The sequence below is a fragment of the Pantherophis guttatus genome, chromosome 4 (assembly GCF_059756535.1).
Source record: "Pantherophis guttatus breed Tessera chromosome 4, ASM5975653v1, whole genome shotgun sequence".
Classification (NCBI taxonomy): Eukaryota; Metazoa; Chordata; class Lepidosauria; order Squamata; family Colubridae; genus Pantherophis; species Pantherophis guttatus.
The window spans coordinates 4,554,642-4,574,976 of record NC_142066.1 but is presented as its reverse complement, the minus strand read 5'-3'; the positions used below and the strand labels follow the sequence as shown (position 1 = coordinate 4,574,976).

Sequence of the window (20,335 nt, the reverse complement as noted above, 5' to 3'; positions counted from 1 at the left end):
TGATTTACCCATATTAAAACCGTACTGTTTAAAATCTTTTTCGTATCTTGACTGTATTTGCGATCGTGTAAACCGATCTGTCTCAAACCTTTTCTTTTCCAACTCTCGTTTTTGTTTTAGTTCTCCCTTTTCTCTTAAAACCATCAACATCTGGAAAGCTACAGATCTCCTTCCATCAACATCTGGGGTGGCTACCGATCCCTCCTCCTTAATCCAGTGGGAAGCCAAATAATTTGACGGTCTAAATTATTGTAGCGGAGTAGCGACGGCTTTCTGGAGATGCTTTGGCCGTGTAATCTGGTGTTTGACGGTAGACTGCCTCGGCGAGTGGAGGTTCAGTTTAGCGCCTCTCCTGAATGCATCACTTGGGGATTGTGAGTTAGCAGATGTCATACGTTAAGGCCAGTGGTGGGATTCAAATAATTTAACAACTGGTTCTTTGCCCTAATGACCAGCTGGGTGGGTGTGGCTCGGTGGTCATGTGACCCTGTGGGTGTGGCCAACTCAATGTGACTCACGTCGATGGGCGCTTCACCTTACTGTTACAATGTAATAAGGGTTAACTAGAGAGGCAGTTTCTGTAAGCAGGGCAATAAAGATTAGGCTAGAAACACCACCAGAATGTTTCCTTCCTGCCTTCCTTACAGGATTAGCCCTGTAAAGTGGAAAAAAAAACAAAATAAGGTTTCTTCCAACAACCGGTTCTCTGAACTGCTTAGAAAATTAACAACCGGTTCTCCCGAATAGGTGTGAACTGGCTGAATCCCACCACTGGTTAAGGCTGTACTAGCTGGGGGATTCTTGCGGCTCTGTGAGCTTGGTGCTTTTCTCGCTGACATTTCATGACCATACTAGGTAACATTCTCAGTTCATGGCACCGCCCGGCTCAGAGAGCACCAAGGGCCCCACAACCCTCGTCCTCCTCTCGCCTTCTCTTCCTCCCCTTCTCCTCCACTCTGCAAACCCCACTCCCTTCTAACACTGAATAGGTAACCTAGCTGGGTCATGAAACGTCAGCGAGAAAACCACCGGATTCAGAGAGCACCAAGGCCCCACAGTCATCCTCCTTCTCCTCCTCTCCATAAACCTCATTCCCTTCTAGCACTGATGATGTTACCTAGTTTGCTGATGAAACGTCTGTGAGAAAACCGCCAAGCTCAGAGAGCACCAAGGACCCCACATGGTTCCTTTTCCTCCTCCTCTTCCTCTCCGTAAACCCCGCTCCCCCACTGATGTAGTTACCTAGTTGGGTCATGAAACGTCTTGCGAGAAAACCACCAAGCTCAGAGAGTCCCAAGGACCCCACAGTCTTCCTCCTTCTCTTCTCCTTTCTCCTCCTCCTCCTCCTCTCCATTAACCCCACTCCCTTACTAGCACTGATTTTGCTACCTAGTTGGGTCATGAAACGTCTTGCAAGAAAACCACCAAGCTCAGAGAGTCCCAAGGACCCCACAGTCTTCCTCCTTCTCTTCTCCTTTCTCCTCCTCCTCCTCCTCTCCATTAACCCCACTCCCTTATTAGCACTGATTTTGTTACCTAGTTGGGTCATGAAACGTCTTGCGAGAAAACCAACAAGCTCAGAGAGTCCCAAGGACCCCACAGTCTTCCTCCTTCTCTTCTTCATCCTCCTTCTTCTCCTCCTCCTCCCCCTCCTCTCCATTAACCCCACTCCCTTACTAGCACTGATTTTGTTACCTAGCTGGGCCCTGAAATGTCTCGCGAGAAAACCCCCCCAAAGCTCAGAGACGACCGAGCGCCCCGCAGTTCAACCCCGAGCTACCCCAAATTCTCTCCTATCGGTATCGCACAATGCGTATCAAGCTCTTTTTTTTTTTTTTATGAATTTGGTGACTTCTCCCAAGCGACACCTCTCATCCTCCGCCGTTAAATAATTGGCATTCGTCGAGGCTGTGTGACAGCTCAGGACGGTTGAAGAATCCGGTTGGATCGTGTATTTCGTTCGTAGGTGTGTGAACTTGTCCGTACGAACGAGAAAAAGGGCAAGTTTCGGATTCGCGGGCTGATTTGTTTGGCGAAGGTGAGAAAAATCAAAATATTAACCGAGCAATCCCCTCAGAGGAAACAACAGAACGTTCGGCCTAGGATGCTCGTAACGCCAAGACCGTTCCCCGTCCCCTCAAAAAAAGGACAAATTGGACGAGAAATTTTACAAACCGGGCCTCGCTTCGAACGCTTCGCCCTCGCCTGAAAATGTCTCCCTCTTCTAGCCTTTCGAAGGAAATTGCGATTATTTCCCATAATTGTGTGACACGGCCACCCTTTGTGCAAAAGACGCATTGTCTCGAGATCGCTTTGTATGGCTGCTATAATGGCATGTGGTACTCCAACCCGCCCCCCCCTCACCTGACCTCAGCCTACCTTTCCGTTCTACGAAACGGCCCAGTTCGAAAATAAAGCCGATTTTAAAGATAATTTTTTCAACCAGGCCTTGTTTTTTTAAGAATCAGGAGGGGGGGGGGAAAGGATCCTTCGGCACCTTTAACCGGCCAGGGGAAGACAACAGACGACGTGCCAAAGCCAAGGCCCGGCTGATCGAAGACAAAAGGATCGAGGTTTTCTCGTGCCGAGGGGATCCAGTCGGCCGGAGAGCTGTTTAACCAACCCAATGGGAGAAATTTATTTCGGTCACTTCATTCGAACCAATTAATTCAGGAAATCTGCAATGCTGATTTTTTTTTGTTTTGTTTTGTTTTGTTTTTTTCCCCCTTCCCTTGCAAAAATTTGGAGGAATCCGCGGAAATGAGATTTCCTAACCCGGCAGGAATCTGGCAAATCTCACACGGATTTTTTTTTAATTATTATTATTATTTTTGGGTGGTTGTTATTGTTCTCGCCTTTTGCAAAGTTTGGGAAAAATGCACATTTTTTCAGCATTTTTTTTTTTATCCCTAACTAACCCCCCCCCCAGGTTACAGATTTTCGGGGCCTTTCCCGATCCCCCTCGCCAGATCTCAAAAATCCAGGAAAAGCCTCTCGCTGGAGGCTCTCTGACTCAGTTTCCCCTCTTTTTTTTTCCTCCCCTCTCAAAAGACTTTCGCAGGAAATGCAGCTTGTTCCATACAACGGGCCTTAAAAACGCCGATACGTCGCCCAGTGTAAATGTCAGAAAATAAGAACAGCAAAGTCAACCGTCTCCCCGAGCATGTGCAGAGTGCCAATTCCTCCATTCTTGTTTCCGGGGCTATTTTGAAGGAGAAATCTGGCCAACCGCCCAGATTTAAGCTGACCCACTGACCCGGTCAGTCTCCAAAGTCCGTCAAAAACAAAAGAGACGAGAGAGAGAGAGAGCCAAAGGTATCCAACCTCGCTTCCCTCTGGAGAGGCCAGGATGCCGAGTTCGAAAGCTGCCAAGCCAAACACACGAAACCTGTCGGCTCACTTTTGCTGGGGTTTCCCCCTTCTGCCATTCTCTCCCCGCCCCCGCCCCCACCTCACCCCATTGACAGTTCGCCAGGTGAACTCAGCATGGGAGGAGGAAACCGAGGTCAGAAAAGGGGAGCGGAAAAGAGGAAAGGAAGGGAGGGAGGAAAAAGAGGGAAGAAAGATTGTAAAATCAATGAAACGAGTTGCTAAGGGAGCCCCGGGTGTCGGCAGGCTGTCGCGGAGAGGAAAATATGAGCTGCCTCCATCACCACCACCACCACCCGAAGCCTCTCCTGCCGTCCACACCTCCGCCAAAGGGGTCTTTCTCAGTCCTTCCATCATCCTGTCTCGTCTGCTGTCAGGGAGGTGGGGGATGAAGGAAGCCCCGGATTGGGGGAATGGAGATTCGGGGGCACCTGATGGGCCCAGATCGTCCCCCCACCACCCACCACCAGAGAGGCTGGTAAGAGGACGAGGAAGACAAGGCCAGACATAAATTTGGGGTCGGTAGGTGTCAACCGGTGCCAGGAACGGGGTCAGCGATGCTGAGCCGGGGGTTCTCTGCAGGGGGGGGCATGAAGAGCTGGGAGAAAGGGGGGCCTGGAATTGGAAATGGAGGGGGGGGTTAAGCCAAGGCCGCTTCTAAAAGGGGGCAGGGGAGCGGCCCACCCCCCACCTGTTCCTGGATGTGGGGCGGGGGTCTTGCCACCTTTCCCAGATAAATGGTGGGGGGCTTCTACTCCGTACCCCGTAGTCTTAACACAGAGGGAGACCCTAATTTTGGGAAAACCCCCCCCTTCTTCATCGCTCTTCCAGCCTCGGGGCACTCTACCCCACAACCTGGGCTGTCACTGTCACATCCGCGACCCTCGTTCCCCTCTCTGCCGCTCTCTCGGGGTAGTTAGGGTCGCCCTCCGTCAAGCCTTCTTTCCCCCCCCCCCCGGCGCTGCCCACCCGGGTCCCCCCCCTCCCGCTAGGGTCTCTCCGCGGCAGGAATTCGCGCCCACAACAGCAGCAGCTCACAGCTCCCTTCCTTCCTTCCTTCCCTTCCTTCCTTCCCTCCTTTCATTCTTCTGTTTCTCTCCCTCTTTCTCCCTTTTTTCCTTCCTTCCCTCCCTCCTTTCCTTCTTCTCCCTCCTTCTCCCTCTTTTTTCCCCTCCCTTCCTTCCCCTCTTCTCTTTCTCTCCCTCTTTCTCCCTTCCTTCCTTCCTTCCCTCCCTCCTTCCCCCTCTTTTTTCCTCCCTTCCCTTCCCTTCCCCTTCTCTCTCTCTCCTCCCGTCCTCCCTTCTTCCTCGTCTCCCTTCCCTTCCCCGCCTCTTCTTCCTGCCTGCCTGCCTCCTTGCCTTTCTTCCTCCCTCCTCCTTCCTTCCTTCCTTCCAACCATCCATCCTCGCCTCCCCCCCCTCTCTCTCTCTCCCCTTTTTCTCCCTCCCCCCCCACCTCCGCATTCATTTCTTTATCCCCTTTCTCCACCTGCCTTCCCCATTCCTCCCTTCTTTCCTTCCTTCCTTCCTTCTTTGCCTTTTTCTTTTTCTTTTTTTTCCCCTTCCCCCTTCCTTCCTTTTCTCCCTTCCACTTTGCCAGGGTTGGCAGTTTGGTGGGCACACTGCCTGCCTGCCTGCTCCCCTCCTCCTTCTCCCTGGCTGCTTTCGCTCTGCCCATCCCGCTCTCCTCCTCCTCCTCTCCTCCTCCTCCTCCTTCCCTCTATCCCTCCTCCTCCTCCTCCTCCTCCTCCTCCTCTTGCGCTCCAGCTAGCTGGCTGGCTGGCTGGGCTCGGCTGCCAGGGCTGGAAAGGATAGGAAATCGATGCCACTTACACCTCCGCGGGAAGAGAGCGGGGACCAGCAGGCGCCGCTGACGTTCCTGGCCGCCGGGGTGGGCGGTGGGGCTTTGCGGAGGAGGGGGCGCCAGAGCAAGCTTGGCTCCCTTCTTTTTTTTTTTTTTTCTTTCTTTCTCTTTCTGTCTTTTTTTTTCTTTTTTTTTTCTTTCTCTCTTTCTCTTTCTTTTTTTTTCTTTCTTTCTTTCTTTCTCTCCTTCCTTCCTTCCTTCCTTCCTTCCTTCCTCCTCCTCCTCCCCGCCGCCGCTTCCTTGGCTCGCCTCGGCTTCAGGCAGGCAAAAATCGATGGGGTTCGCCGCGCCGGGGCTTCCCCATTGATTTACACTCGTCCGCCTCCCAGCCTGCCTCGTTCCCTCGCTCCGCGGACCTGGCGGCTGCCTTCCAACACAATGGAATAATCAATTCAGCCCTCCGCCTCTCTCTCTCTCTCTCTCTCCTCTCCCTCCTTCCCTCCCTCGCGCCTCCCTCCCTCCCTCCCCTCCCTCCCTTCTGGCACACACACACACATTACACACACACACACACGCACAGACAGACGGAGAGGCGCGCGCGCGCGTCCCCGCGGGCCCCAGTTTGCGCGCACACCCAAAGCGGAGGCGGGCGAGGAGGAGCTAAGTGCTCGGCAGGTGCAATTTTTTTTTTTTTTTTTTTTTTTTTTTGTAATAGGCAGGCTGGGAAATGCAGTCCAAGGAGTTTCCGGGCCAGAGTCCATCCTCCTCCTCCATATCCTCAATCAATCAATCATCCTCATCAGCAATCATCCTCATCCATCCTCCTCCTCATCCATGCTCCTCCTCCTCCTCATCTTCATCCTCATCCTCCTCATCAATCATCCTTATCAATCAATCCTCATCCTGATCAATCCTCATCCTCCTCATCCTCCTCAATCCTCCTCATCCTCATCAATCATCCTCATCAATCCTCAATCATCCTCCTCATCCTTAACCTCATCAGCAATCATCCTCATCCATCCTCCTCCTCATCCATGCTCCTCCTCCTCATCTTCATCCTCATCCTCATCAATCATCCTTATCGATCAATCCTCATCCTGATCAATCCTCATCCTCCTCATCCTCCTCAATCCTCCTCATCCTCATCAATCATCCTCATCAATCCTCAATCATCCTCCTCATCCTTAACCTCATCAGCAATCATCCTCATCCATCCTCCTCCTCATCCATGCTCCTCCTCCTCATCTTCATCCTCATCCTCCTCATCAATCATCCTTATCGATCAATCCTCATCCTGATCAATCCTCATCCTCCTCAATCCTCCTCATCCTCATCAATCATCCTTATCAATCAATCCTCATCCTGATCAATCCTCATCCTCCTCATCCTCCTCAATCCTCCTCATCCTCATCAATCATCCTCATCAATCCTCAATCATCCTCCTCATCCTTAACCTCATCAGCAATCATCCTCATCCATCCTCCTCCTCATCCATGCTCCTCCTCCTCATCTTCATCCTCATCCTCCTCATCAATCATCCTTATCGATCAATCCTCATCCTGATCAATCCTCATCCTCCTCAATCCTCCTCATCCTCATCAATCATCCTCATCAATCCTCAATCATCCTCCTCATCCTTAACCTCATCAATCAATCATCCTCATCAGCAATCATCCTCATCCATCCTCCTCCTCATCCATGCTCCTCCTCCTCATCTTCATCCTCATCCTCCTCATCAATCATCCTTATCGATCAATCCTCATCCTGATCAATCCTCATCCTCCTCATCCTCCTCAATCCTCCTCATCCTCATCAATCATTCTCATCAGCAATCATCCTCATCCTCATCCTCCTCATCAATCAATCATCCTCATCAATCCTCAATCCTCCTCCTCATCAATTATCCTCCTCATCCTCATCCTCATCAATCAATCATCCTCATCAGCAATCATCCTCATCCATCCTCCTCCTCATCCATACTCCTCATCATCATCTTCATCCTCATCCTCCTCATCAATCATCCTTATCGATCAATCCTCATCCTGATCAATCCTCATCCTCCTCTTCATCCTCCTCAATCCTCCTCATCCTCCTCAATCATTCTCATCAGCAATCATCCTCATCCTCATCCTCCTCATCAATCAATCATCCTCATCAGCAATCATCCTCATCAGCAATCCTCATCCTCATCAATTATCCTCATCCTCATCAATCAATCATCCTCACCCTTATCAATCATCCTCATCAATCATCAATCATCAATCCTCCTCATCAATCCTTCTCATCCTCATTAATCCTCCTCCTCCTCATCATCATCATCAATCCTCCTTATCAATCAATCATCATCCTGATCATCCTCATCCTCCTCATCCTCATCAATCCTCATCAATCCTCAATCCTCATCCTCAATCATCCTCATCAATCCTCATCAATCAATCCTCATCATCAATCATCCTCATCAATCCTCATCCTCATCAATCATCCTCATCAATCATCATCACCCTCACCAATCCTCCTCCTCCTCATCTTCATCCTCCTCATCATCAATCATCCTTATCAATCAATCCTCATCCTGATCAATCCTCATCCTCCTCATCCTCATCAATCCTCCTCATCCTCATCAATCAATCATCCTCATCAGCAATCATCCTCATCCTCCTCATCAATCCTCATCCTCATCAATCATCCTCAACCTCATCTTCATCCTCCTCCTCCTCAATCCTCCTTATCAATCAATCCTCCTCCTGATCAATCCTCATCCTCCTCATCCTCCTCAATCCTCCTCCTCCTCCTCATTCTTCATCCTCCTCCTCATTAATCCTCCTCCTCCTCCTCAATCCTTCTCCTCATCATCAATCCTCCTCCTCCTCCTCATCATCAATCATCCTCATCAATCATCAATCCTCATCCTGGTCAATCATCCTCATCCTCATCAATCCTCCTCCTCCTCCTCAATCAATCATAATCATCATCAATCATCCTCATCCTCATCAATCCTCCTCTTCCTCTTCATCATCATCATCAATCATCAATCCTCATCCTGGTCAATCATCCTCATCCTCATCAATCATCCTCCTCATCCTCATCAATCATCCTGATCAATCATCAATCATTCTGATCAATCATCATCAATCATCTTCATTATCATCATCATCATTGGGGATTCCATCGATCTCCAGTTAGGGGAATGGATTGAATCAAGGGTTTGACTTTGAGGCAGTCCTCGAATTGCAACCCTTCGTTTTAAGGGTGTGTGAATGATGTAAATTGATTGCAGGGAGCCCTCGATATATATATATACAAGAAGTGTTATTTAAGGGATAGTCCTCGAATTTGCAACCCTTTTAGGGGTGAATGAATCAATTTTAGGGAGCCCTCAATATACAACCCTTTATTTGGGGATGAATTAATTGATTGCAGATTGTCCTCGAATTTCAATACTTCGTTTAGAGATGAATTTGTGGATTGCAAGGAGTCCTCAATTTTCAACAGTTTATTTGGGGATGAATCAATTAAAGGTAGTCCTTGAATTGCAACAGTTTAGGGATGAATGAATCGATTTTAGGGAGCCCTCAATATACTGTTTATTTAGAGATGAATTAATTGATTGCAGATAATCCTCAACTTGCAACAGTTTAGGGATGAATTCATTGATTAGAGGTAGTCCTTAATTTTCAGCAAATTGGATTAGGGATGAATTAATTAATTGCAGAAAGTCCTCAATCTACAAGTGTTTATTTCAAGAGTAATTGATTGTAAATCATCCTGAATATACAACCGTTTATTTAGAGATGAATTAATTCATCACAGGTAGTCCTCAAATTGCAATACTTAGTTTAGGGATGAATCAATCGATTTTAGGTAGTCCTCGAATTGCAACAATTCGTTTAGAGATTAATTGATCGATTGGAAGGAGTCCTCAATTTTCAAATTTATTTAAAGATTAATTGATTCCAGATAGTCCTCGAATTACAACAGTTTGTTTAGGAATGAATTAATCGATTGCTGATAGTCTTCAACTTACAACGATTTAGGGATGAATTCATTGATTGGAGGTAGTCCTCAATTTTCAACAAATTGGCTTAGGGATGAATTAATTCATTGCAGATAGTCCTTGAATTGCAACAGTTCATTTAGGGATGAATTAATTAATTGCATATAGTCCTCCAATTGCAATAGTTCGTTTAGGGATGAATTAATCAGTTTTAGGTAATCCTCAATTTACAACAGTTTGTTTAGGGACGAACTAATCGATGGCACATAGTCCTCCATTTACAACTCTTTATTTAGAGATGAATTAATTCATTGCAGATAGACCTCAATTTACAACAGTTCATTTAGGGATGGATTAATCAGTTTTAGGTAGTCCTCAGTATACAACAATATATTTAGACATGAATTGATTGATTGCAGATAATCTTCGACTTGCAACAAGTTCATTTAGGGATGAATTAATGGATTGCAGGGAGTCCTCAATTTTCGAGAGTTTATTTAGAGATTGATTGATTGCAAATAGTCCTTGAATTGCAACAATTTGTGTAGGGATGAATTAATTAACTGCAGATAGTCCTCAATATCATCATCATCAACAACAACCCCATAATCCCTTGTTGAGTGGAGTCTGGGCAACTGAATGGAGCTAGCAGAGTGTTTTTTAATGGCCGGATGCCTTTCCTGTCACCAGTGCGGAGTTTTGTTCAGCAGATATATTCTCAGTGTGCCGAGAGAGAGATATCTGCTTCTACCTAGGATCGAACACAATCTGCAACAGTTTATTTAGAGATAAATTAATTCATTGCAGTTTATTCAGCGACCGTTCCAAGTTGCAACGGCAAGGGGAAAAAGAGAGATTTATGGCCGTTTTTCACACCTACGACCGTTGCAGCGTCCCTGTTGTCACAAGATCAAAATTCAGACGCTTGGCAAAAGGACTCGTGTTTATGACGGTTGCAGTGTCCCGGGGTCACGATTCCCTTTTGCGACCTTCTGAAAAGCAAAGTCCATGGGGAAGCCTGATTCGCTTAACAACCGTGTGACTCACTGAACCACCGCAGGGATTCATTTAAGAAGGGTGGCAAGAAAGGTCGTAAAATGGAGCAAAACTCACTTAACGACCATCTCGCTTAGCAACATTGTGGTCATAAGTTGAGGACTGACCGTAATAATTACTGATTAATTAATTGCTGATACTTGGTGGGGGTCATGAAGACGGTGAGGATGATGGTGTTTGGGGGTGAGTTTGTGTTCCCAGACAAGGTCATCATCACCCCTGAAAGTCTTAACAACAACCTGACCAGGTAGGCCAGTGCAGGAAGGGATCTCCTTGATCCTCTCCTCAAAAGCGGAAGTTGGGATGGCCAGCCGTCCAGAACTCAGGTAGTCCTTGACTTACAATTGTTCGCTTAGTGACCATATGAGGTTAACATTGGAAAAAAGTGATTTACGACCAGTTCTTGCACTTACGACCCACGTATGGGATCACGCAACCGCCTTTCGTGATATTCCTAGCCAGCTTCTGACAAAGTCAGTGGGAGAAGCCGGATTTGCTCAACGACCATGTGATTCACTTAACAACCGTGGCCAAAAAAAATAAATAGATTGTAAAATCAGGCTCCCTTAACAACCGCCTCGCTTAGCAATGGAAATTCCAGTCTCCATTGTGGTCGTTAAATCGAGGACGATCTATAATCGCATCGGGAAGGTGGGGATCACATACCAGGGCTTGGGCAGGGAAGCAGATGTAGTATACGACTCCCTTAAATGCTTCACTTAGCGATGGAAACACCGATCTCGATTTTGGTCGTAAGTCGAGGACCAGCTGTATTTTCTTCGCCTTGGCTTAGCAGTCCAGAAAATGGGACCATTCTCTCCCCACCTCGCAGGATGGATGCAAGATCAGAGTTTCCTGTCCAGGCTATGGGCCTGATCCTTCCAAAATTTAGTCCTCGACTTACAACAGTTCATTTAGTGACCATTCAGCGTTGCAACGGCACTGAAAAAAGTGACTGAGGGCCGTTTTTTTTCCATAATTACGACCTTTCCAGCATCCCCATGTCCACGGGATCAAAACTCAGATGCTTGCCCACTGGTTCACACTTACGATGGTTGCAGAATTTCTGTTCTGTAGTCTACTACAGATAATCCTTGACTGACAAGAGTTCATTCAGTGACTGTTTTGACGTTACAACGGCACTGCTAAAAGTGACCTGTGACCATGTTTCACACTTCCGACCAGAGGTGGTACTCAGCCGTTCGGACATGTAGCGGAAATCGCGTGATCGAAATTCAGACCCTCAACAACGTCCCCCGGATCCCCTTTTTGCGACTTTCCGACGAGCTAAGTCAACGGGGGGAGCGGGGGGGAAAGCCAGATTCACTTAACGACCGGTTTACTAACTTATCAACTGCTTATTCCCTTAACAACCGAGGCCAGAAAGGATCGTAAAACCGAGGCGAACGTCAAACCGATTCTCACGTAAACGGACATTTTTTGGGGGCAGCCGTTAACGCGAGGACTACCCAGCGGTTAGGAGAGCAGAAAGCTGAAAAGCTTCGCCGAGAAACTGAAATATTATTTTTGGTGTTTTTCGCCCCCCCCCCCCGGAAAAGGGAGTTCTTGCAAAAATTTAAGAGGATTTTAATTTAGTTTTATTTTTATTTTTTTGCAAGCTCCCAGGAGGTGTCCATCTTGTGCATGCCTCCCCCCCCACCCTCTAACCCCCCCTCCCCAAAAATACAGGGAAGAAGGAGGGGGGGGAATGGGGAAAAAGGCTTGCTATCCTTCCTCCCCCACTTCCCCTCCCCACCCAGGCATAGAACCTGGGAATGTTGGCTTGCAAGGAGTTAAACCTGGATCTTTTTTTTTCTACTCCCCCCCCTTCCCCAAAAAATATCTCCCAGGTTGGGAATGCACCCCCCCTCCTCCTTCCTACCCCCCCACCCCACCCCCCGCCGCTCTTAATTGCAGCTTTCCGGTTTCCGTGGCAACGGGGAGCGAGGGAGCGAGACGGTCACGTGGCGAGAGGGAATTAAAAAAAAAAAAAAATAGAACTAGCCCAGGCGCGCCAAATGAGAAAAAAAAAGAAAGGCAAGGAAAAGCGAGTGGCGGGGGAAAAAAAAATAAAAATAAAAACTACGACTCCCGAGAGGCTTTGCGCGGCTGCCGGCCTTTTGTGCAGTGGTTTTTCCTGTCCCCCTTTATGGGTCCCCCCCGATTGTACGTCCGGACGGGGACAGACTCCGTCCTTCTTTGTTTCCGCTTTGCAAAAGCTTGCAAAACTGGCGGCAGTTCCCCCCCCCTTGCAAAGGAGGCTGGGAGTTGTAGTCCTCGTTTAAAGCCCTATTTTTTGGCAAACATGGAACGGAGCTCTGCATGCGAAGCGCCCGCAACTTCGGACCTCCAGCCGGGGGAAGGTTAGTGGCTTGCTCCGTGGAAGGGGGGGAGGCAGGGTGGAGTCGGAGCAACGGGCAAGTGTGCAATTAATCCGGATTAAGTTAAACCACCACCCCCCCCCCTTTCCCAAGGCCAGGCTGCGCTGGCTTTTTAGCTGCCTGCTTTAAGCCTGGCCCGTGCTTAGCCGTGCAAGGAAACACGATCGTGCAATTGCACGCGAAGGGGTGCCGTGCAAGGAAACCATGCAGGTGCAATTGCACGCGAAGGGGGCCAGGTGCAAAAAAACCCCAAAAAACTAAGCCCTTACGGTGAACCACGAGTGTGCAATGCAGGTGAAGGGGCCAGGTGCAAAACTGCAAGGCAATGAACCGCGAGCGTGCAATGCACGGGGAGGTCCCACGTGCACAAGTGCCGCGCGGTGAAACCACGAGTGTGCAATGCACGGGAAGGTGCCAGGTGTCAAACTGAAGTGGGGCGAACCGCGAGTGTGCAATGCACGCGAAGGTCCCATTTGCAAAAATGCCATGGGGTGAACCACGAGTGTGCAATGCACGGGAAGGTCCTGGGTGCAAAACTGCAGTGAATCACGAACGTGCAATGTACCCAAAGGTCCCAGGGGCAAAACCACGAATGTGCAATGTGTGCAAAGGTCCCAGGTGCAAAACTAGTGTAGTGAGCCACAAGAATAGTGATGCACGTGAAGGTCCCAGGTGCAAAACCACGAAGGTGCAATGCATGCGAACGTCCCGCGTGCAAAACTGGTGTGCAATGAACCACGAGCGTGCAATACATGAGAACGTCCCACGTGCAAAACTGCAGTGAACCATGAGCGTCCAATGCACACGAAGGTGCCAGGTGCAAAACTGACCTGTCGTGAACCAGGAACGTGCAATGCACAGGAAGGTCCCATTTGCAAAAATGCTGTGGGGTGAACCACGAGTGTGCAATGCACAAGAAGGTCCCAGGGGCAAAACCACAAAGGAGCAATGCATGTGAACATCCCACGTGCAAAACTGGTGTGCAATGAACCACGAGCGTGCAATGCATGCGAACGTCCCATGTGCAAAACTGCAGTGAACCACAAATGTGCAATGCACACCAAGGTGCCAGGTGCAAAACTGACCTGTCGTGAACCACGAACGTGCAATGCGCAGGAAGGTGCCGGGTGCAAAATTGCCGCGCAACGAACCCCCCGAGCGTGCAACGCACGCTAAGGTGCCAGTTGCAAACATCCCGGCGAACACTAGATGGCAGCAGGGAAGGCGAGAAATCCCTTTGCTTTGAAGATCATGGGGATTTGCTAGCCCAGATCTGAAAGCCAGAAAAGTTAAGTTTTTCCCCTGACTCGCATTAGGTGATATACGGTAGCTTACAAATCATGGTTTGTGCTTCATTAGCTTGTACAGGTGGACTTAACAACCATTCATTTTGTGACTGTTTGAAGTGACAATGGCTTGGCCCCTGACTCATATTTACGACGGTTGCAGTGTCCCGGGAGTCATGTGATCAACTTTTGCGACCTCCTGACGAGCAAATTCAATGGGGGAAGCCCGCTTCACTTAACAACCTCATTACTAATTTAACAACCGCCGCAATTCGCTTAACAACGGTGTCAAGAAAGGTCGTACAATGGGCCCAAACTCCCTTATAACTGTTGCTTAGCCCAGACGTTTTGAGATCAATTGTGGTCGTCGTGAGGCGAGGACTACCGGCATAAATGCAGCTCAAGGGTGATTTTTCTCCTGAAATCATGGCAAGGCAAGCCAGTCCCTCAAAGGCCTGGGTTCAAATCCTCCACTAACCGTGATCTGGGAGGGGGGGGACACTATTATTCACCCACCTGCGGTCTTCCGCACCAGCCTTGATCCTGAGCATAAAATGGATTGAAGGAAGCGTCTTCAGGCCGAGAAAGGAAAGGAAAGCTGTCATTAAATGAAAAATGACCTGTTCCTGAAACAGGAAGGAAGGAGGAGAAAAACACAGGAAATGCTATTTGGGGGAGATTAGAAACCGTGTTTTTTTTTAAAAAAACTCCCAGTCAAGGCTTTGCTCTCGCTGCAATAGTTTTGTTTTTAAAAGGCTTAAGGCAGTGGAAGATGGTTTTCGTTAATCAAGCAGTCTTCTCTTAAGAAACAGATCCCACTCTTGATTCTGCTGAGAGGTGCAGCTGAAGTCTTAAAGCCGGGGTGTCAAACTAGGGCCGCATCGGGGTTGTGTTTGACCTTGGGGGGGGGCACGGTGGATATGGCCAAGGTGGGTGGGGCCAGCACGACGTTACTCGTATCGGGGGCCCAATCACTGCCAGAGAAAACAGGCTCCCGAGCTCTGTTTTCGTCTGCAATGTCCTCCTGCAACCCTCTGCCAGCGAAAATGGAGCTCGGGAGAGCCACATGCGGCCCTCGCGAGCTCTGTTTTTGGCTGCGACGTCCTCCTGCAACCCTCTGCCAGCGAAAACGGAGCTCGGGAGAGCCGCACGCGGGCCTCGCGAGCTCTGTTTTTGGCTGCGACGTCCTCCTGCAACCCTCTGCCAGCGAAAACGGAGCTCGGGAGAGCCGCACGTGGGCCTCGCGAGCTCTGTTTTTGGCTGCGACGTCCTCCTGCAACCCTCTGCCAGCGAAAACGGACCTCGGGAGAGCCGCACGCGGGCCTCGCGAGCTCTGTTTTTGGCTGCGACGTCCTCCTGCAACCCTCTGCCAGCGAAAATGGAGCTCGGGAGAGCCGCACGCGGCCCTCGCGAGCTCTATTTTTGGCTATGACGTCCTCCTGCAACCCTCTGCCAGCAAAAACGGAGCTCGGGAGAGCCGTACGCAGGCCTCACGAGCTCTGTTTTTGACTGCGACGTCCTGCAACCCTCTGCCAGCGAAAATGGAGCTCGGGAGAGCCATTCAAAACCCTGTAAATATTCTAAATATATATTTATATAAATACATAAACTTATATAAATTTATAAAGATTCTAAAATACCTTTCATCAGCAGCTTCTCCGAAAGCGTGAAACTAGCTGAGCAATTCGCAAAGAGCAGAATCCAATTTGTTGCAGTAAAATCATTAGAATTCTTTTTCAATTTTGGATACTTTTTTTGTTCGTGCCCCAGGACAGATTTCCGGAGCCATCGAGGTGGAACAGAAGTTTCTTTTTGGGCCTAGCACCATCGAGAAGTTAGCCGAGCTGGGGGCGATCCTGGAAGGCCGCGTCTCTTTTCGCGACAGTTACTACGACGTCCCCGATTGGTGCTTGACGCGAGAGGATCACTGGCTGCGGGAACGCGAGGGGGTGGGTTGGGAGCTGAAATGTCCCCCAGATGTTGGGGTGATGGGAAGCAAGGAGACCCCGTGTGCGGCAAAGACGGATAACCATCTGTCCGATCCAGTTTTGCGACCACCGAGGGACAAGAGATCATCTCACGCGGCCACCCAATACCGAGAAGTGACATGTCCCCAAAATATCATGACCAGCCTTTGTGGTTTATTGGACAGAGTCCCTGGACAGAACTGGACTTGTGTGAACAAAGCAGTGGAAGAACTGGGCTTGGAGGTGTTCGCTAGTTTTGTGACCACGCGGCACAAATACTGCACGGGGGATTTGCACGTGGATCTCGACGAGGCGGATTTCGGCTATGCCGTGGGTGAGGTGGAAGCCGTGGTCCGGCAGTTAGAAGATGTCCCTGAAGCTCTGGAGAAGATTCAGAAGTTTTGCAGGCAGCTAGGTAAGGTTGATCTCCTTCAGTCTTGTGTGTTTGTGTACGAGCATGTGATAAAATTCAATTTTTTTAAAAAAATGATTGGACATCTTCATCTTAAACGCCTTCTCGGCTCGAGAAAAGGACTTTGGGAAAGTTTCAGATTTAAGATGGCATCAGCTTCATTCATTAATTACAACCTGGAATTTTGCTCAAGTCTTTGTTCTAGTCCACGGGTGTCAAACTGGATTTCTTTGAGGGCCGGATCAGCATTGTAGTTCTTTGCGGGCCAGCGGGGGTGGGGTGAGGTGGGGGAAACAGGATGGTCGCCTCCTGCAGCACTTTGCTGGTGAAAATGGGGCACAGCCTCATTTTCGGCCTCCCATGGCCTGTAGCACTTTCCCGGCCAAAAATGGGCCTCAAGGAGGTCCCCCGTGGCCCGTTTTCGGCCTCCCTCAACACTCTGCCAGCCAAAAATGGGCCAAGTGGAGGTCCTGCGAGGTCCATTTTTGGCCGGCAGAATGCAGCAGGAGGCCGGGTAGACTTAAATGGGCCGCGGGGAGCTGCATGTGGCCCCCTGCGGCCCATTTTGGCTGGCAGAAGCACCACAGGCTGGTCCTTTGATATTTCCAGGCCTGCCCGCAGGCCAGATTTAAGCACCCTGCAGAGTTTGACACCCCTGTTCTAGGCTGTCAATAGAAAGAAGAAAAAAAAAAATTTTTCCCCCTTCCTCTGCTAGGCTTGGAAGAAAAGACCGCCATTCCTGGCAAGATGTCGGTGTATTTGCACAGATTCAGACCCGCCCATTACAAGGCCTTGACGGAGGCTGGAATTATCCGGAAAGTGATAAGTGCAACAGAGATGCCGGATGGAAAAGTCTGACGGAGGAAGAACCAGGATGGGGTGAGAGAGTTTCATCTCCAAATTACAGGATATTCCAGAATTATCTTTACATTAAATCAAAATGATCTTTAAATTAAAAAAGCAATTCCAATAAAACTCTCCTTTTCCTTCCAAAGATATTGCAAAGATAGTTTCTTTTTCTTTTAAATTTGGTGGTTGTGATCTTTTCACCTTTCTTTCAACTGTGTTTCTCAATCTCTGGCCCCTTGAAAATGGCCGGACTTCAACTCCCAGAATTCCCCAGCCAGCTTTGTGAGGAGAAAGAGGAAAAGCTTTGCTGGCTGGGGAATTCTGGGAGTTGAAGTCCAGCCATTTTACAAGGGGCAAGAGAGATTAAGAAACACTTGCTTCAGTATTTCACGAGCCTGACGTGACATCACAGCGGGCGAGCCAATGGCTGAAAGAGGGAGGGGCTTGGCTGGTTGGCTGATCATCACTTGGATTAGCTAAAATTACCTGGAGAAAAAATGGTCTGTTTGTGATCAGACTTAAAAACAGCTTGGAACGTGGTGGAGATTTAAGAGATGAAAGAAGAAACATCTAAAATCCAGTTTTTTAATCCGAACACACCATCTAGCCAGGGGTGCTATTCGCTTACTTTCCCTACCGGTTTGCAAATGTCTGCACATGCCACCGAGCCTCAAAAATGTGCCTAAATAGGATGGCATAGAGCCGGGGTGAGTGGGCAGCCCCTCCTGCGATTCCTGTTACTGGTACGGGTAAACCGATCCGAACCGGCTGAACCGATCCGAACCGGCTGAATATCACCTAGCTGACTTCGCCCTTCATGCTTCCTTACCCTGGTTAGGGCAGGGAGTTGACAGCCGAAAGTTGCGACATCCATTAAAAGGGGCGGAGCTTGATATGATCTAAATTAGGGCGGCCATTTTGACTTCTGGTTACATTTGTTTCGAATCGACCTTGTCAACTTTTTAAGATTTGTGGGACTTTCAACTCTCGAGTTCTCCAGCCAAACGAAGCAGTGTGGTTTGGTCAATTATTAGTCACCGGCCTCCCTCTCTGGACCAGAGGTGGTGGGAGGTGAAGACCTGGAGGGTTAGCTTTCACCGTGGTTTATGAACAAGACATGGGCCGGCTTGGAATATGGAGGACACCATGGGTTCAGAAGACACAACGTTCAACGTCCGTGTAGACCTTCCTGAGAAGATCTCAAGGGAGACTTGACTTCCTCCAGTGTCAACGTGTTGGACAGGGTTCATGGAAGCTGGAGACCAGGGCAGGAGACCTGGTGGCTCGGGGATTATCCATCTGTGCGCCCAACGTGGATGATTAAATCCATCAAGATGCGAGAAGCTGGTGGGACTCCATACAGGACATCCCTTCCAGGGGTGGGATTGAAAAATTTTAGCAACTGGTTCTATGCCAGGTTACTGTGTGGGCCTGGCCATGGGGGTGTGGCCTACTCAGCCTCCTTCACCATGGTGGAGGGGGGGCGTTTTTGCCCTCCCCAGGCTCCAGAGGCTTTCCTCGAGCCTTCGGGAGGACGAAAACAGCCTCCCCACGGACTCGTTTCTGGAACTTCCAGGAGGCCCATTTTTCACCCTTCCAGAGCCTCCACGCGGACCTTGCACTTACCTCACATCCAAAACCGGCCGTGTGGAGGCCGGCCAGGGAGGGGCCAGCCAGTCCTTGCAACTACTGGTTCAGTGAACCAAATGTAAAATTAGCATCCGATTCGCCCGAACCGGCCGAATCCCACCCTTGATCCCTTCCCTTGGTTTAGCTCGTCTTATGGGGGGGGTCTCCTGAGGGATGTGTACGTGTGGGGCAATTTAGGGGAGCCCGGCCTCTTACATTTTCCAGGACGGCCCCACGACTGGATCCGTTCACATCGCGGGCCGGATGTAGCCCCCCCCCCGGGCCTTGTGTTTGACACCCCTGCTCTAAATTGACCCTTCAAAAGGGAGAAAAATCCGTGCGCGTGGCGGCTGCGTCGATTCGACAACCAGCTTCTTCCCTTCACTCGTTTACCGCCATTGATTTCCACTTAGTCTCGCTCGGTTGTTGTGGAGTTTCCCCATCCGGCTGATCAATTCAATTGATTTACTAGCAGTTGAAGTGAGGAGAGAGGAAAAAGCCACCGACGAGCCATCGGGATTCCCATAATTACACCTCCGCACGTGCAAACCCTCCGCAAGGGCCTGGCGCCTCCCGCTCTTTGGGAAGCCCTGCTTCGAACGTACATTCTGCTGGTAGTCCTTGACTTACGACAGTTCATTTAGTGACAGAGGTTACAACAGCATCGGAAACAGTGACTTACGGCTTCACTCGAACCAATATTCTTAATTCCTTTCGCTTTTTTAAACGGTCTTGGCCATTCTAGCTAGCAGGTTACGGAGTCTCAAGGCTTGTCGGCTCCTAAATATGAGCTTCTTCATACAGGTAGTCCTCGATTTACGACAATTCATTTAGTGACTGAAGTTACAATGGACCAGAAAAAGTGAGCAATATTCTTGATTATTTTTGGGTTTAAGCATTCGTGGCCATTCTAGCTAGCAGGTTACTGAGTCTCAAGGCCTGTCCAGCTTCTCAATTTTAGCTTCTTCATGCAGGTAGTCCTCGATTTACGACACTTCATTTAGTGACCAAAGTTACAACGGCACTGGGCAAAGTGACTTGAGGGCCGTTTTTCACTCTTATGACTGTTGCAGCGTTCCCCTTGGTCAAGGGATCAAAATTCAGCTGCTGCCTGGCAGCTGTTTCATACTTACGACCGTTGCTGCATCCCAAGGTCATGTTATCCACTTTTGCGACCTTCCGACAAGCGACGTCGAGGCAGATTCACTTAACAACCGGGTTACTAAGTTACCAAGTTGCACTGATTCGCTTAACAACCGGGACCAGAAAGGTCGTAAAGTGGGGCAAAGCTCATTGAACAAATGTTTTGCTTAACGACAGAAATTTTGGGCTCGATTGTGATTGTAAGTCGAGGACTACCTGTACATGGCTCCCCTGCCTTCACTCACTCATTGGGCCATCCAACCTTCCCTGATTTGCATTTATTTATTTATTTATTTTATTTTATTTTATTTATATACCGCCCTTCTCCCAAAGGACTCAGGGCGGTGAACAGCCATAATAAAAACAATGTACAAAAAGATGCAAAGGCTAAAAGCCCCCTCCCTAATATCTTTACACAGGTATGGCAGTCCTCGACTTACGACCAT

At 49.1% G+C, this 20,335-nt stretch overlaps 2 protein-coding genes across 2 annotated transcripts in view; one reads left to right on the top strand and one right to left on the bottom strand.

Annotated features, from left to right (window-relative positions):
* ZFHX2 (zinc finger homeobox 2) overlaps positions 1-5,658 on the bottom strand; it is a 43,766-nt gene extending 38,108 nt beyond the window's left edge. Inside the window, exon 1 of the mRNA XM_060684810.2 lies at positions 5,202-5,658. The gene's annotated coding sequence lies outside the window, so the exon portion shown is untranslated. The remainder of the gene's footprint in view (positions 1-5,201) is intronic.
* Positions 5,659-12,418: 6,760 nt separating this feature from the next.
* Positions 12,419-17,262, top strand: THTPA (thiamine triphosphatase). The gene is made up of 3 exons (XM_034406322.3): positions 12,419-12,585; positions 15,660-16,271; positions 16,984-17,262. The coding sequence occupies exons 1-3, from the start codon at positions 12,528-12,530 to the stop codon at positions 17,124-17,126; spliced, it is 813 nt and encodes a 270-aa protein (XP_034262213.2). The 5' UTR covers positions 12,419-12,527; the 3' UTR covers positions 17,127-17,262.
* Positions 17,263-20,335: the final 3,073 nt, after the last annotated feature.